General features: G+C 36.8%; 3 protein-coding genes across 4 annotated transcripts; 1 reads left to right on the top strand and 2 right to left on the bottom strand.

Annotated features, from left to right (window-relative positions):
• Nucleotides 1–2,389: 2,389 nt before the first annotated feature.
• LOC128383599 (disheveled-associated activator of morphogenesis 1-A-like) lies at nt 2,390–4,195 on the bottom strand. Its single transcript, XM_053343196.1, has 4 exons — nt 4,106–4,195; nt 2,995–3,051; nt 2,696–2,818; nt 2,390–2,437 (listed from the first exon to the last, which is right to left on the bottom strand). The coding sequence occupies exons 1-4, from the start codon at nt 4,148–4,150 to the stop codon at nt 2,390–2,392; spliced, it is 273 nt and encodes a 90-aa protein (XP_053199171.1). The 5' UTR covers nt 4,151–4,195.
• A 32-nt stretch (nt 4,196–4,227) lies between these two features.
• LOC128384157 (butyrophilin subfamily 2 member A2-like) lies at nt 4,228–5,453 on the bottom strand. 2 transcript variants are annotated; one of them, XM_053343747.1, is made up of 3 exons: nt 5,340–5,453; nt 4,676–4,963; nt 4,228–4,570 (listed from the first exon to the last, which is right to left on the bottom strand). In XM_053343747.1, exons 1-3 carry the CDS (start codon nt 5,431–5,433, stop codon nt 4,398–4,400), a joined length of 555 nt encoding a protein of 184 aa, XP_053199722.1. In that variant the 5' UTR covers nt 5,434–5,453; the 3' UTR covers nt 4,228–4,397. The 2 variants fall into 2 exon arrangements, with proteins under 2 accessions (XP_053199722.1, XP_053199723.1); XM_053343748.1 differs by having other exon boundaries at nt 4,676–4,969; nt 5,340–5,427.
• A 2,728-nt stretch (nt 5,454–8,181) lies between these two features.
• On the top strand, nt 8,182–15,836 carry LOC128383598 (butyrophilin subfamily 3 member A2-like). Its single transcript, XM_053343195.1, has 6 exons — nt 8,182–8,227; nt 11,345–11,698; nt 12,059–12,272; nt 13,181–13,245; nt 13,854–13,970; nt 15,133–15,836. The coding sequence occupies exons 1-6, from the start codon at nt 8,182–8,184 to the stop codon at nt 15,834–15,836; spliced, it is 1,500 nt and encodes a 499-aa protein (XP_053199170.1).
• The last annotated feature ends 1,198 nt before the right edge of the window (nt 15,837–17,034 follow it).

Raw genomic sequence — 17,034 nt, 5'->3', positions numbered from 1 at the left:
CTTCACGTCTTTCTCTCTTTTCTGTTTCTCCTCCTGCAGCAGACCATCGCTTTAAGCAGAGGAAGCTGCAGCACTCACATATCAAACTCTGGTTTCTGCTGACTCAGCAGTTTGTCATTCAGGTGAACAGAATCAACATCACAGCAGTGATCAATTAAACTACCATCATGTATCACACTGACACACTGTGACTGCTTATGTGTGTGTATCACTAATATCTGTAATTCATTAACGTCAGCCATCTTCATTCAGACACTTCATTATGATCACATTTACCAGCTGATTATTCATATCCTTCACTTCTTCCTCTCTCTTCTGTTTCTCCTTCAGGAGCTCAGCTTGTTTTTCCTCCCACTGTGAATGAAGAGAGACATGGAGAAAGACTAGATGAGAGACATGCTGTTTTTTAAGACATGGTTTATTATACAACACAATCACAGCTAAGATAGAAACTCAAGGCTACTTAAAGGTCTGATTCATTCAGCATTTGAATTAAAGAACAAGTACATGTTTGGGTTTTGGTCTCAGTCTTGACTTGGACTCCACTAAGTATAATCTGAACCACACAGAGAACATAAACATGTTCTATATGTGAGAACACAGAAGACATCTACTGCTGGATGAAAACAAATCAATATGTTCCTGAAAAGAAAGTGTAAATGACAAAAGGAGGAGAGAAAGTTACAGATTAAATACAGCTCAGCTCGGTCAGAAAAACTCAGTGTCATATTGTCAATCTCCTCTTAAGACTCACTTTTATCAAAGAGCTTTTTCTTAATTGATAGTAACTGCTGTACTTGCACCATCTGTTTCAGATGTGTTCAGACAACACGTCATACTTATTAATTATTTTCTAGTATACTAGAAATCTGAATAGAAACAGAACATTAGAGAGATGAACCTCCTTGTTGTTGGTCTCCTTCCTCTGTCTCTGCAGGTCAGTTTCCTTCCTCTGATTTTCATCTCTGAGCTTCTTAAGTTCAGCTTGTTTTTCTTTAATCTGGGAGGAGAGAGACAAGATGAGACATGTTATATTTTAATACATATTTTAGTGAACATACAACAACAGAGAAACAATGAAGCCTGTGTAATGTTGTGGTTTTATTTGTGTGTCTAGTTTAAGCTGCTGGCATCAGATAAACATCTGTGAAGGTGTTGAAGTAACTGCTGGGACTCTCTTTTAATGACACAGCTGTAACATCCAGTACAAAGCAGCAGGTCTTAGGTGTGCAGCAGACCTTCTGTTTTGGTTCATATACTGTAGGTGAAAAAGGAAGGAGAGGTGGAATATAGATCAGAGTGTGTGGTGACTAATTAATACTCTCTCTCTGTCACATCACTGGTCTCATAGCTCTGAAACAGAGAAGCAACATGTGAACACACAGCACCACAAACTGAGTTCATGTTTGTGGAGATATTATATATATTTATATTATATCATGTTTCTAATGTTGCCACTTTTACTTTGAACCACAGTGATTTAAATAATACATCTGTATGCAGCCAGAGATGCTACATTAAAAATAAAATAATAATAAAATTGTCAAGTCAAGTCAATCTCTTCAGTCTATGTTTTTGTTTTAAATCACAAAGAATAAAACGTGAAACTCCACATTTACAAGAAAAGTAGTAAAGGAGACCATGATGCAGATTAATGATCAGTTATCTGTCACATTAACAGAATAACAGTAAAGAAATGATTGTAGCAGCCTGCTGTCATTTACATATGTGCAGTATATGTTATTAATATGTTGTTTTAAAGAAAAAAAGAGGACACAAAGGAACTAAAAAACAAACAAGTTTGTAACTGGAATAAATATTTTGAGGAAAATATATAAATATGAACCTCTTTGGTTTTGGTCTCAAACTCCTTCTGCTTGGTCTGATGCTCCTTCTTCAGTGTCTCCACTTCTTTTTCAGCTTTCTCCCTCCTGGTACTCTGGATCATATGAAGAAATGAGACTGAACATACTACACAATGACCCACATGACAAACATCTGACTTTTGTTGGATAACAAGTGAGTAAACTCAGTTATACATGTAGTAGAGAGGCTACATTTCACTTTGTTTCAAAGTGTTCTGTGTAGTTTTATTTCAGGTGTGTGAGTGCTAACATGTGATCTCCCCTCAAAATAAACTGTACTCATTCAAATTCTCTCTGCTGCTCTTCTGCTCTGATAAAGTTGTTCATTGCTGCACAATTTAATCTGTTAATGAGGTTCATGAAGAAATTCATGAATGAGCAGCAGAGAATCCAGTCAGCATTTATTGCTGATAAAAGGTGAGGAGGCTCCATTATACAAACATAATGGATATATTACAATAATTAATTAGTTTTGTGTTGAGGTGTTTCCTTAGAAGACTCTGTTGAAAAGTCATTACAAACACTTAACAATAAACACTTACTGGTAACCAGGCAGCTTTTATTGTCTCCAGCTGGAGGAGGGAGAGATAAACAGAGACATGGTTACAATATTAAAACATGTGAGTAATTAAACAACCTGATGACACAGTTACACTAAATCCAATATGAAAATGTAACTTTACATATAGTCAAAATGATTTTATATGCAACATGTTATTGAGAAGAATAAGTTTAATAAAGTTAAGATGATATATGGATCCATTCAGTCTGCATCAAAAAGAAATGATGACATTAAATAAAGACAAAAGGATGAAGATGAAGAGATGAACCTCTTTGGTCTTGGTCTCCAGATTCTCCTTCAGGGTCAGCAGGTCTCTCATTGTCCTCTGATTCTCTTCATGGAGCTGCAGCAGCTTCATGAGTAGATCACATTCAGCCTGTTTGTTTTCAACCTGAAGGATTAAGAGAGAAAAGATCAGAGAAATGTTTGTCATTTAAACCCTAAAACAAAAAACTGACATCTGTGACAGATAAATAATCAGGTTTCAGTCTGGACGTGCACCCAGTTGTTTGCATTTGTCTGACTATAGATGATGTTAAGAATGTGACTTAAAACTATAAGATGAACCTTTTTGTTCTTGATCTTCAGCTCTTTCCTCAGGCTCTCAGCTTCTTCTTTGTGCTGCTGCTCAGATCAGAGATGAAGAGAGACAAGATGCAACACATGATTTTATTTGGCCATTTGTAATGACACAGATGATGGACGATACCCGGTCGAAATTTACAAGACACAGAAAAATGTATAGGGCCTTCTTTCCCAGATTGTGCAGTTGTCAGAAAAGTGTTTCATTCTGCCTGCAATAAATCTAACTTCCAGTATTTGTTTTGTCTTCTCCTGCCCTTTTATGACCTTTCACTCTCTCCTTTGAGACCTTAAGTCTTGTTTCTTTATATAAATATTGAAGTATTTGGTTTATATTTCCTCCACTAATTCATCTGTTGTGTATTTACTCACATATTTGTTCTCTTCTTTTTCCACCTTGTTCTGTTCTGACACTGCTGGAGTTACTGTGAGCATGTCAGTTTCATCACTATTCTAAAAAAACAGTCTCGAAAGTTTGATGTAGAGTATAAAAGAAGATATTGCTGTGCAAATTAAAGACTTCAGATCGGGATTTCAACAACGCTCCGATGAGACAAAACAAGACCTCTCAAATTTAAGAACTGAAGTGAGAGAGATGCAAGCTGCGTTAAACAGAACAAGAGAAGATGTCTCAGCTGCGGAACAAAGAATAAACAAATTAGAAAAGAGAGCGATGATTAATAATCAAGTATTGGTTCATCTGTTAAAGCAAAAAAATGGCAAATGGCTGAAAAACTGGAATATTTGGAAAACAAATTAAGACAGAACAATGTAAGGATCCACCAGGTAAAGGAGGAAATATGGCAGCACATCGATCATTTCAGAGAAGACACACACAAAGTGGTCCGACATCAAGCTCAATTGTGGTTAAATTTTCAACCTAGGAGAAGCGTCAAAAAGTTCTCTGCACTGTATGGGCCAAGAAAGTAATCATGTTCAAAGGCATCGGATTTACTTTGACCAAGACCACTCTAAAATACAAAAGGAGAGAAACCTACAAGAGAAAGGAGTAAAATCAACTCTTATCTATCCAGCAAAGTTTGTTCTTCTTTTCTTTTCTTTTCTCCTTGTTCTCTTCTGACACTGTTGGACTTACTGTGAGATTCGCTCCATCTATTTCTGCTGCATTGAGAGGCTGCATTTCAAGATCATCACTTTTAGAAAGCTTCTTGTTTCCTCCTCCTTCAGTTTCCTTGGTCTCTGTGTAAAACAAAGGCAGTGACCTTAAAGTATAAAAAACTTTTACTTTTATTTCAGGAAGGTTGATGTCAGTCTGACATGTAATACAAGAAGTCAGACTATTTGACTGTTCATAAGTACTTTGTAATAGAATATTATAACTTTAAAAATACAATTTACACAATTAGACATTTTTTAAACTATTCTCATCAAACCCTGTGAGAGTCACTACAATTAATTAACTGTAACTTACTGATCATGTTTTGTTTCCATTTCCACCCAAAAAAGAAAACTGCAACAACAACCACGACGCAAACAACTAAACCAACAGCCAAACCGATGATGACAGGAGAAGAACTGGACTGCACCTTAAAGAAATCCTCTGCAAATGATACGACACACAGAATAACATAAAAGTTATTTAACGCTGGAGTTGAGCCATTTGGAAGTAAAACCAATATTTTAGGCAAGAAATGGCCTCTTCTACCTGGAACATCAATGTGTGTCTCTCTAGTCTGGTTGATGTTATTCTGTTGGACTCTACAAGTGAAGCTGTTGCTGTGTCTCTTCTCCACAGTCACTCTGCTGCTGACAGTATAGAGATTATCAAGACCTTTGACTGTCTCTGTAGGTGCAGCAGAGAGGAGGTTTCCCTCACCGTCAAGCCAAAACACATCAGGCTCTGGATACCAGCCTTTAGACTCACACTGCAACACCACTCCTCCTCTGTCTCTGTCAATACTTTCTAATCTGATGATAGGCGAACAGACAGCACCTGACACTGTGGGAAAAAAATATTTTTAACACAGTTGTAAACAAAACAAAGCCAATGCCATACAGTAAAGCATATGTGTTCTGTCTCAAATGATTACTCAGTTTTTTAAATCCTATTGGGTCGTTATACACAGATGTTTTTTTGTTGATCACATGGGCTTAGCTCAAGACATAGCAACATCAGTCAAGCAAGCATGAAAGTTTAGTACATGGACATCTGTCTACATAAGATGAATCCCACTGTGTTTGGTGACTTGTCCTCTAGTGCCACCATGAGGTCCATATTTATAGTTTTGAGTAACAATGTCCAATAAACTGTGTATCATTTTGGTAATCTACTAACTTTTCATCTACACCACCATGAAATCAAAATTTACCTGAGATCGAGTGTGTTAGGAGAAGATGGAGAATCAAAACACAGAGGATTTTGGGTGGAGATTGAAGGGAAGCTCTGTTCATCTGGTGAAACATCCTGCAGTTCTGACATTTGGAAAGAGTTATACATTAAATTGAGTACATGCCTTGGAATTAGTGTTTGGGCAAAATAATCAGTCTGGTCAAGAATAATAAGGCTTAAGATGAATAATAATTATACTTTTTTTTATCTCAACTGTTTTTTGGATTTGGCTAATATTAAAAAATCCTCTCATGGGTGGACTACACATGAAAAGACAAAAATAACCATAATTTTCTATATGATAAGTTCTCTTTTCATTGATCCTCTGTTTGAATTCAAACATTCACTGGCAGAATATTTATTTATTGGCAACATGTCCATTAATGGAGTTACATATAGAATGTTTTGTAGCTGTCCAAGCACATGCCATCTCTATTGTGTAATTCACATAGATTTATACTTTCACTTTTGTTGTCAGCATGGTTAAGACTGTTTCTTAATTACTTGTTAAAATATTACGACACTGCTGGACTAACTCTGTTCCTGTTCAAATAACCTCATAAACCATAGGCTGATTGATAATCATATTAAAATCACTCAACGTTTTCAGATACATTTAATGTGCCGTCACAATTTTTTTTCACACAAAGGTTATAAAATATACTTCTAATAATCTGTTACAGAGTATTATTGCAGGGGCCAGTCAGAACACAGACCCACTCTTACCATTTGTAAGGTGATACAGAGTTGTAAAACAGAAATTAGAAGTTGAAACATGTAGAAAAGGCTAAACTAAACTGAAGACAGCTTACCTGCCATGAGATGTGTCGGCCATTTGCCAAGTCTGTAAATCATTGACTCAACTTCCCCTTGACCTACACAACCATTAACACTAACATTCTGTTTACAATCACACTTCTCTGTCTGCAGTAACCTCTTTTCTGCAGGATAATCAATAACTCTTCTATATGGTGTGTTATGTCTCTCAGACAACTTTCAATTCTTGCAGAAAACCATTTCTATTTCTTCTTTCCTGTTCTACACGAACAAAGTGCCAGACACCTTACTTAAAACAGAACAGAGCAATGTGGTTACAGCATATAAAAGATCAACGGATAATACATTTGCAACGTAAAAGTAAGTTAAACATTAAACACATTATGGTGATTGGCTCTGCTTTTCTGATATGACTTTCCCTTTGAGTCTGTTTAGGAGCAGGAGTTTGTTTCTAGGCAACTGTGGAAAACTCAGAGTAGCCACTGCATTAATATTGACTTTGTTTAATAGCCTACTGTACGTCAATTATGAATAAAATCAAAACTAGGTACAATCATAGCCCAGCAAAATGTGCCTTACTTTTCTGAATGTTTTTGTATTTCATTTTTAGCTGCTTCCAATTACGTTACACCACTTTCTCACCTGTATGCTACAATTTTAAGTGAGGTAAGTTAAGTCAATGGAGTGGTGCATTAAAACTTTAAAAAGCATTGACTCGGGCAGCAATTTTCTCCAATGCTGCTTCTCTCCCCGTCTGCAGCTGTGTTACTTTTTTGTGAAATATATGTTCATATTCGCCACAGGCCTGCAGGGGGAGCTCCAGTTACAGTGACGTGACGTAACTCGAGCTTGTTCTCTCAGTAGTTGCCATGGTGAATCAAGGTATCGGGCCTCCATTGATGCGGTGGTATAAGGTGTATAGTTGATTGAGCTAATTCAGATCAGCTGTTCTGGCACCGGATACTCAGAATTCCCCATCTCATAGTAAGTCAACTCAGAGTTCAGGGTTAGAGAATTTGTTGGACCTCCTGTCGGAATACCCCCTGATCACTATAACATAAACATTTGAAAGCATGACACATTTCTGTAAAGCGAGAGACTGAGAGACATTGCCAAAGAAGGACATGAATGAAGGGATCTTCTAAAGGTCAGTATAAACTGGAGGAATGATTACGGCAAGGAACCTTTCACTGTTGTCTTAAGACGGATTTAAACAACTGTTATCTGATCATCAAACAACTAAACCACCTCCAAAACTGTATTTTTTGTTTTTGCTTAATTATTTAGTTGTTAGTAATGAATTACATTTTCATTTCACTTGATTCATTGATTTCTCTCAACGATATGTTGGGTGGAAAGTGCAACTCTCACTCTCTTATTTACTCTTTGATTTGACAGGCACTCTACAGGGACACCTTGTGGCCGTAAATTGCCAAAGCAGTTCTCTTAATGTGACAAATGGTGAGAGGGTTCAATGACCAACCGTAAATGTCTTTTCGAAACGTATCCTAATCAGTTAATGCAGGTTTAACCGACATTTTGAATGCAGCAGTTTTACTTACACTAACAGTTTAAGTAAAACTGCTGCATTCAAAATGTTTTGCCAAATTAAAATGTTTGAGTTTACTGAGCATTTTTATCATTATTATTTATATTATTATTTATCAGTGAAGAATACTGATCAGAATGCTCTCTAGATTTCTTGCAGTTGCTATGATGTGCAGAGAGTCTTCAGGTGGCATGGACAGAAACATTTAAAAAAGAGCATCTTCAATTTTAACTGAAGATAGGTCAGCGCACTAAGGTGGGAAGAAGTCAAATATATGAATTTTCCCAGTTGGCATTGAACGCGTCTTGGTATGACGTTCGTGGGCAAATCGAAAGTTAAAACTTTTGAATGGAGTTCACTCTCACTCAGACGCTCTGTGAAGCAGATGTTGAGGCACTGCTCTGGGTTGCAGAGACTGACTAAGGTTTATCTGAAAACTTTACTTTGTAGTTAGTTTGTTTGTCAGCAGGAAAAATCCAACTCACATTTTTAGGTGATGTATCATCTTGTCCTGGGTGCCGCTCTGCTGTCTTCTTGTACAGGTATGTGAACTCTGCAAGACATTTGTAGGCTTTTTCGTTCTTTTTTTTTAATGTTGCTTTTACGGGAGTTATCTCGAGGGGAATGATTGATGAGGATTAGAATCAAATGTATTAGTAGCCAAATAAAACTGGTTGAAATGTATAGAAATGTGTAAAAAATCCTGTGTGCATTCCCAGTTTTAATCAGCCTGTTATTGCAAAATACAGTACCTTCTAAATGTAGGCGCTTCCTCTATGAGCACAAAGTCACAAAGGTCAGATAAAACACTTGGTGGTAGGCTTTTTTAAAGAGTGTTTTTCTTATATGTCAAAGAGGTTGTTGAAGACATTCATTGTAGTGAGATGGGTCACTCACTCAGCACTCATTCAACAGTTTTCTCTTTGCAGAATCTGAAGTTCACAGAAATAAACTGTGAATATTAACAATATACTACTAACCCTACTATCTTTTGATTGGTAATTTTACCAATACTACTGCTTCTACTACTATACTGCTGCTCTGAATATTGTAAACTAAGGTGGAAAACAAAAAGTTCCAGATAAATTTGTATTGATATGAATTGAGAACTGAGATTTAATTTAATACCATGTTGTGAATATTTTTGTTATTCTGAAGCTTATATCAGGAAGAGCAGAATAACTTAAGATAAATAACTTAAGATAAATTAAAACCTCATTCTTTGTGTATATACAGACTGTGTATTCATGACGCGAATAAGGTACACAATGTTAACATGACATGCATTTATGCCTTAGTATAGATTTAGTTTGTAGTTTGTTGTTTGTACTTTTATATTTGATAAATATCCTCTGAGACACTTGTTTTTTTTAAATGTTGTATTGGGTTGTATACGTGGTGCTGTTATATGTTGGTGGTTAATGGCTTAATTGTTTTAAAAGTTTTACAACCAAACATTACAGTGTGGCAAAAAAAGTTAATTTACCTCGTTATCATTGTTTCATGCATTGATAATACTTTATTGTACTAGCAGTAGAGCAGTTTGAGTGACACTGAGATCTTAAACTGGTTGAAGGTAACATTTTCCCAAGTAGCATATGCTCTTCCTAAGTATGTCATTGTCAATGTTTGGTATTGTCAGCCAGTTTTGGTCAACCAAGTCCTTTTTATCTGCTGGAAGATATGAATGCATGAGCTTGTCCCTCAGAGTGAGAGCACGTCTAAAAGCACACAGGGTGAACTTTACTCAAAGGGTGTGACTCAAGAATGGCCCAGTTTCTATTAATGATCTATTTGAATTGTTCAGCACGTGTACTATATGTCGTAACAAAAAATGGACAAGACTGATGTGCAGGCTTATGTCTTATGTTTATTTTAATAAGAGTATCTATGTTCTGTCAAATGCATGCTTGAGCTCTGTCTGAAAACCTGTTGAGCATGGTCTAAGCCTGTTCAACAAAATCCAAAATATGCTGGATTGCTTGTGCAACAAATACACCATATGCGTTAGAATTGGCTATAGAGGAAGTTTGTCTCATGTTACACATTGTTGGTGGGAGTAGGAGTGAAAGAATCCACTCTGATACTGTTGCACAAGGTACTTTTCCAAAAGAGAGTTGTATCCAACTGTCCTTAAGCACCCTTTTAAAAAAATCACTGATGGATGTTGAGCTTTTATAGCCTCCAAGCTAGATGAGTTAGTCCTGGGGCAAATGACAAGCCTTAGGCCTAGCTTTTAACAAGATTGACCATTAACAGAAGCTGTAGCGTATACTAGTATAAATTTAATCTTTATCCTGTTTAAAATTCATTGATGTAATGTAAGAAGTAGTAGCCTACATCGGTGAAACATAACTGTTTAATTGACTTTTTACTGCAGTGTAACAACAGTGAGACACATGCTAGCAAATAAATGTTAGGGCTTTCATGTGCCATAATGTTGAGCAACAGCAACATACCAGTAGTTTTCCATCAGAGCACTGTAAGTCAGCTATAATACTGTCACTGTTGGAAATTTTAAGGTAGATACCGGAAGTTTTGACCTGCTTGACAAGTTAAGTATGAGGAACTGCTGGATCTCAGCTTAATGTTACGGTTTTGGTACACCGCAATGTGGAGTCTCACACTTATGAATGGAGGTGTTTGACTTAAGAAAGGCCTGAGTCACAAAATATGCTTACTATTTTTCAGTTAGTTGAGATTGCCTGCCTGCCCACGCACTCATAATCACACTGTACACTCCTGTCACATGCAGTTCAGAGTGGGGAAAGAACAACGGAAGTGAGTCTAAACTAATTTAACCACAGGAGGATTTTGATGATTAAGGAGGGGATGTTTTTTTATATGTGGGTGTGTGCATGTTACTCTTGACATTTTAAAAGATAAATGGATGATTCCTTTATTTCACATAACAATAACGGGATTAACTCACAAGTATTAACAATGTGTCACATGAAAAATAACAGTTATGCTATGATGCAAGACTTCTTTCCTGCGCAGAATTTCAGACATTGGGCCACTGTATGTACTTTTCCAACAACCAGACTAGAATTAGCTGTAGCACCATCTTTGGCCACAATGTAGTGACTGAGATAGTGGTGCCCTTTCAATATTTACAGATTTGAGACATTTGAAAATCTACTATAAAGTGAGGGTATATAAGCCCTGCAATAAGCCCCTTAATCTTTATCAGCTGTTCCTGTACTCATGGCTGGTAAGAATGTGTTGATTAGTGTTTCATTGAAGGTATGATCAGAACAGGTGTTGTCTGAGTGTAGCCGTTCAAAACATGCTGAAAAGTGCAAATTCATTAGGTGAGTTACAATATTACACACAGTCTAGAGGTCTATGACAGATGTGATCATGTCAGATCATATGACCTCCTCAAATATGTGGACATGTGTTCTGAACTTTGAGAAAGGTATTGTGATAAAGACCTAGATTTTTACTATAGCAAACAATATCATCTAGAAGTTGAGACACAAAAAAAGTGGAAGAGGAAGAAGAAAAAAAGGGATGGGCTGCATACAGTCAACACAGGAAGGTGTTTCTAATATTTTATCCACCTTGTCTCAGTTGTTTTAGAAATAACATCAAGAATAACACAGTACCGGATGCGTTTTGTCAGGCTCCAAATGATTTATGTCTGTGTTTTCCAGGTAAATCCTCGGTATATGGTGCACCCGAGACAATCTTTGCCTTTGCTGGTGGGGACGTCATCTTGCCCTGCAGCTTCGATATCACTGCCATCAATGACTTTCCAACAATCGAGTGGTCCAAAGAGGGTCTGCATCCAAATGTCATCTTCCTGTATCGGGATGGCTGCGAGACATATGAGATGAAGAATCGGGCCTTTGAGTACAGGACAAGCTTCGTCACCAAAGAACTGAAAAATGGAAACATTTCATTAAGGATCTCCAATGTGCAACTGTCTGATGCAGGAAAATATCAATGTATGAGACTGTGGAACAACCCTAACACCCGAGACATTACGACACTGGAGCTGGTTGTTGGTACGTCCTGTCGTGTTTAGTTAAATACAGTAAAGGTATCACCACTGCTTCATAGTTTCCCTAAACGTGCCTGTTTTGGACATGTTGTACTGTCAACCTATGAGTGCTGCAAAAGCCTGAAAGATTATTCCAATTCAGTTCAATTCCTGAATTAAATGTTTATTTGTATAGATAAATTATATATATATAGCAAGAACCACTGCTCTGATCTTTCTTCGTCGTGACAAGTTTGGTCATGACTGTTTTCTATCTCTAATGAGCGGAAAAAGACTTAACAGAACAATTACAAATAATGACTAATAACTAACAATTTTGGATGAAATTCAAAAGTTACACCTTATGTCATTCTTGTTTTTATAGGGGCGTCGTCTGAGCCGAAACTCTCAGTAGTTTCAGCTCAAAGTGGAGGAGTGACTCTTCAATGTGAGGCAAACTGCTGGCTGCCGCAACCAGAGATAACGTTTCTGGATGATCAGGGAAACGACATTAGTGCTGAGGAGCCAAAAAGAGATCAAAACCACACCGGATGTTACAGTGTGAGAAGGAGAGTGACTGTGCAGACTGCTACCAACAGGTTCAAATTCAGTTCATCACTCAAAACTTTCATCTAACAAGTTTGTTTTTTTAATCCAGTGCTGTCATCAGGTCAAAGCCTACCTGCTGATCTCTGGATAAACACTGCTTTCACACTGACAAAAGTTGTGACATTTTTCAACTGCACAATTTCAACTGCTTGGACATTCAGTGATTTATTTTAGCTGTAAGAGCAGACAGACCTCTTCCAACAATATATTTGTTTGCATTCTCAGCAGAAACTAACTCAGACCAATATGCATACTGTATACATATGGGTAAACACAATTAGCATTAGCATGTTTGCATTGCCATTGCGAGCATGTTACATTTACATTTAGCTCAATCCACTGTTATCTATTGATGAAAAATAATGATTTTCAACGATAAGGCTTTGGTACATTAAAAGATGGAGAAGTTCAGGTCAAACAACCGACCTGACAGTGTGATGATCCAACACTAATATTCCACTATTAATCCAAATATGACAATATTCCAAATTTGATACAAATAAACAGCGTATTCTGTTCGGATATTCTGAACTACGGTTTATTTTGAATGTCGAATTTTTTGGTGGAAAAGGGGAATATTTGTTTTCATTACCCATGTGACCAGTTTAGAAAGATTTTTCTCATTTTTTGATTAAGGGTAAGAACTGGAATATTTTGTTCACGTAAATAAGATCACTGATAATGTAGGTTCTCTTGTGCTTGTACCAAATATACCAGAATATTAAACACATTAGTTCAGATGATTTTATTTAAAAGGGAAGGCCTAGAGTATAACGTTAATTGAATCGTGTGCATTCAGAGTGACCCACTAAAGTCTTTTTCCATGAGAAAATTCAACATGTATGATTTATAAACTAAAAAAAAACTAAAACTCTAATCTAATGTCTTTTACTCATAGAGTCACCTGCAGAGTTCACCAGCCAAATACCAGCCACACCAGGATCACAGAGATCCTCATACCAGGTATACTAAAGTTTCAACAACACACACACATTCATATTTACACTTAGAACATGCAGCTGCCATTACTTTGTGTAGTTTCACTGTCGGGAGCGAAGGATATCTACTGGTGTATATAACTAAATTTGAAAAAATTAAATATTTCTTGATAGATGTGTTTGGGCCGATGAAACTGAAGACGAGATAACAGAGGAAACAATGCTACACTTTTTTATGAGTTTAACATGTCATTAATGTAAAGACATTATTCAGGCAAAATATTTTGGTCATTGGTGCATGTTTTGATTCTTGAGTATTTTTTATTATTTTTTCTTATTTCAGTAAATTGAACATACTGAGATTGATCTTGTTAGGAAATAATTTTCATATTTGACTGTCACACACTTTGTCTGATTCTATACTACTGTCTGTAGGAGCAATTTCTTGGTAATTCATAAAATTTCACTTGCAGCATTTGACCAACTCCATTAGATTTATAGAGTAATGACTTCTGTTCATGCTAGATAAATACTTGTGCTCTGCCCTAAAGACCAATTAGTTTCATTGAACATAAAACTTATGAAACGTCAGATAACTTACTTACATCAGCATCATGTTTGTTGCTCTTCCAGCTGACTGCCTGAGGTCCTGCACTCTAATCATTGGCGCCGCTGTCGGAGTGACCATTTTAGTGACAATGTTATTGTGTGGATCAGCTGTTCTTATATGGGAGAGATGTCGCAAATCTGGTAAGTGACCAACAGTAAGACAATTTCACGAAGAAACTCACTTCTCAATTAGAAAATAATATAGCCTGGCTATACATTGACCAGCAGAGCGACCTTTCTTTTGAGGTTTATGAACCACTAAATGCCAGATCAGCTCCTCTGACATTAGTCATTGAAACACATAAACAAAGTAGGAAGCACAGCTGTTGGGTTTCTAAACATAACATAATTCATTCCTACCAGGAGACTTTAACCAAGCTATAGATGTTGTGTGCAAATACTAGTGGAAACACTTAAGACTGAAGTATAAACTCATTATCTCTGAACTCTGAACAGGCGTGACTTCGACCTTTGTATTCAGTGACGCAAGAAAGCTTTTTCAGTCACACGCTCATGTGGGTCACGTTTGTAAACATTGTGATTTATTCTCCTCCCTACTCTGTTATGTTAAGCTGCTGGTGATTCATTTATTCTCAAACTCAAAAAGAGAAGCAGGAAGTCTTTAGTTTGACGTCAAGAGGAAATTAATACGGCTAAGAGGAACTGATCTGCAAACATTGTTCTTCATTTATTTCATTTCTATTCCATTTGAGAATTCATGGTGACAAAAGTTAAGGATATTTCGTGATTATTAATACAATTTGGGTGCACAATGGTGTCACTACTACTAAAGCAGTCAGATGATTACACTGGTTGGTAACAAGTCAGTGCATGAAAAGAATGCAGCCTCGTTTTTTACGAGTTGTAAAATCCTGTCTCAGTCTATGACACAATGTGCAGTATTTCGTCATCTGAAAATCCTTCAAACTCAATGATCCGTCACACTGAATGTTATCTTCTCACTGGTACCTGAGGCAACACTCATACCACAGTGTGATTGTTCTGTTTTTTTTTAGGTTAGGAAGCACGGAGTCATATGTAAACTGTGATATTTACCACGGACAGTTTAGGCAGCAATTTTAATGTTCACCTTTGTTTTCTCATCTAAATGAGTTTATCCAACCTGTTTGTTTAAAGTAACTGATTGACTGACCATTTCTTGACCGACTTTACGTATTACTGATAAAAAGTTACCACAACTGACAGAACTTGTGACTAAACCTTAGAAAATATTAAGTTGTAATAAACCAGACAAAATATTAATGTGAATACTAAGAGCACTTTTTTTTTCTTATTCACACAGCGGAGAGCCAAAAACCACCCATGTCCAGACAGGAGTCAGATGAAAGTAGGATTACCCTTTCGGAGAGTCGGTTGCTCCTGAAGAAGGGGGACATAGCGGACAACAATGTAAACGACACCACTGAGCAACTGAGAAGGAAAGTTGCTGACCTCAAATCAAAGCTTTGTGAGCAAGACAAAATCATCCTCAAACTACAGAATGAGCCCAAAACTAGGTTGAGTTCTGTCGTATGCCAGCTCAGCCAGTCAACTATTCTCTGCAGTCCTTCCAAATCCTCACTGGATGCCTCAAAAGTCCTCAGTCCATCCTCTGACCTCGGCCCTGAAGCCATAAACGTACCTGTTGACAACAATCCAAAACCAATGGCCTCAACCAACAGAAACCCTCCAAATTCTGGCAAGTTTCCCCTGAACGAGGTAGCAAAACGTGGAATCTCGAGGCAGAATAGCAATCCAACGCCTGGCTATCCGTTCCAAAGAAAGCATCGCAATAACAGCAGCCCAGATATTTTTAACTGCACATTGTCCAGTTCCTCTTCTGCCAGCACGTCAAAGACAATGTTAGGAGCTAATGAACATTCAAATAGTGAGTCTAGTAGAGCACCACGTCCAAACGCTCCAAGGCTTCAGCGGAGACTATCCTCCAGTAACCGCTTCTTTCTACTGACGCATGTGACCGAAGAAGCAGAGATGTTGGTGTCATAAGAAAAAAGGCCCCAAAGCTAAGTGTGAAGGTTGGAGTTCCTTAAACCATTACCATTTACTATCTATAAAACATAGTTGTTAATGAGAAATCTTGGTTCTTATCGCTGTCATATTCTTCTGGGAAAAGAAGCAGGCACTTTAAATTGTTTAAAAACATAGATATTAGATATTTCATTATAAACTCAAAGAATGTTTTAAACCCTCAGTTAATGAGCTTTAGCTTGTTGCAATTTGAAAGGGACAGGTTTGCTGTATCCCCATGTTTCCAGTCTTTAAGCTAAGCTAGGCTAACCAGTTGGTGGCTCCAGCTTTCACTTACCACATATAAGGTTGGTATCAATCTTCTCATCTAATTCACACAAACGAAGCAAATAAGTACATTCAAAAACCTTTTTAAAATCCCATGTTTACAGCTCTCATAGGTCTGATGTTTCTGCCTTCACCTCAGAGATATCACATGTCAACCAGTGTGGCTTACTATTCACATTAATTTATAGCTAATTTATAACTAATTTATTTGCCTGCAATTCAAAAATCATATTTCTGAAAGAACATATACAATATAACACATGTAAGGGGACATTTCTTTTGGCTTTCTACTGCATTTATGCTGCAAAGACTAGTCTTCTTTTACTGAAATAACTGGAGGTATTGTCCTAAATATGCAACAAACTGCTTGTAAATAATTTTGGTGCTACAATCTTGCCAGTGTTTTTAAATGAATGATGTAAATGAACATTGTCTGTGCACAAAATGATTTTTCCCTTTACAAGAGCATAAACGAACAACATTAAATTAATATCTGCACATACACTAGTATTATAATTATCACCATTATCATTATTTATTTTATTAAAACACTATTAATGTTGCTTTAATAAATAAAACGTTAATAGGGAAATGAAAAATCTTTTTGTTTTGCTGAAAATGTTCAATTCCAAACTAATGGGTTGTAGGGTGTCATTATTTAAATTACATAAACAAATATACATACTTACCAATTTTGTACATAGTCTGCAAAATAGGATGTTATTTAACTTGTGTTTGAAGCTGTCATTTTGTATGTGCACTTTCTCACTGTTGTAATAAAACTCTCTGACCCAAAAAAGATAAAGAACACCACCTGGTGGATTAATTCTGACACTACACCTTTTTACTTCGCTTTTGTATCAGGTCTTAAGTGATGGTTTTCATTCAC

Source organism: Scomber japonicus, chromosome 22 (genome assembly GCF_027409825.1).
Source record: "Scomber japonicus isolate fScoJap1 chromosome 22, fScoJap1.pri, whole genome shotgun sequence".
Taxonomy (NCBI): Eukaryota; Metazoa; Chordata; class Actinopteri; order Scombriformes; family Scombridae; genus Scomber; species Scomber japonicus.
The sequence above is the reverse complement of the archived record's forward strand: the minus strand, read 5'-3'. Positions and strand labels throughout refer to the sequence as shown.

Bases quoted from the DNA above. Each gene is read 5' to 3' on its own strand.
- LOC128383599 (XM_053343196.1), bottom strand. From the start codon at position 4,150: ATGCAGCCTCTCAATGCAGCAGAAATAGATGGAGCGAATCTCACA. The intron at 3,052-4,105 runs GTAAGTCCAACA...TGATCTGAGCAG, and splicing joins TAGATGGAGCGAATCTCACA to CAGCACAAAGAAGAAGCTGA. The intron at 2,438-2,695 runs GTTCATCTCTTC...TCCCTCCTCCAG, and splicing joins TGGAGACCAAGACCAAAGAG to CTGGAGACAATAAAAGCTGC.
- LOC128384157 (XM_053343747.1), bottom strand. From the start codon at position 5,433: ATGTTTCACCAGATGAACAGAGCTTCCCTTCAATCTCCACCCAAAATC. The intron at 4,964-5,339 runs GTAAATTTTGAT...CCACAGTGTCAG, and splicing joins CCTAACACACTCGATCTCAG to GTGCTGTCTGTTCGCCTATC. The intron at 4,571-4,675 runs GTAGAAGAGGCC...TATCATTTGCAG, and splicing joins GACACACATTGATGTTCCAG to AGGATTTCTTTAAGGTGCAG.
- LOC128383598 (XM_053343195.1), top strand. From the start codon at position 8,182: ATGTATCATCTTGTCCTGGGTGCCGCTCTGCTGTCTTCTTGTACAG. The intron at 8,228-11,344 runs GTATGTGAACTC...TGTGTTTTCCAG, and splicing joins TCTGCTGTCTTCTTGTACAG to GTAAATCCTCGGTATATGGT. The intron at 13,246-13,853 runs GTATACTAAAGT...TTGCTCTTCCAG, and splicing joins CACAGAGATCCTCATACCAG to CTGACTGCCTGAGGTCCTGC.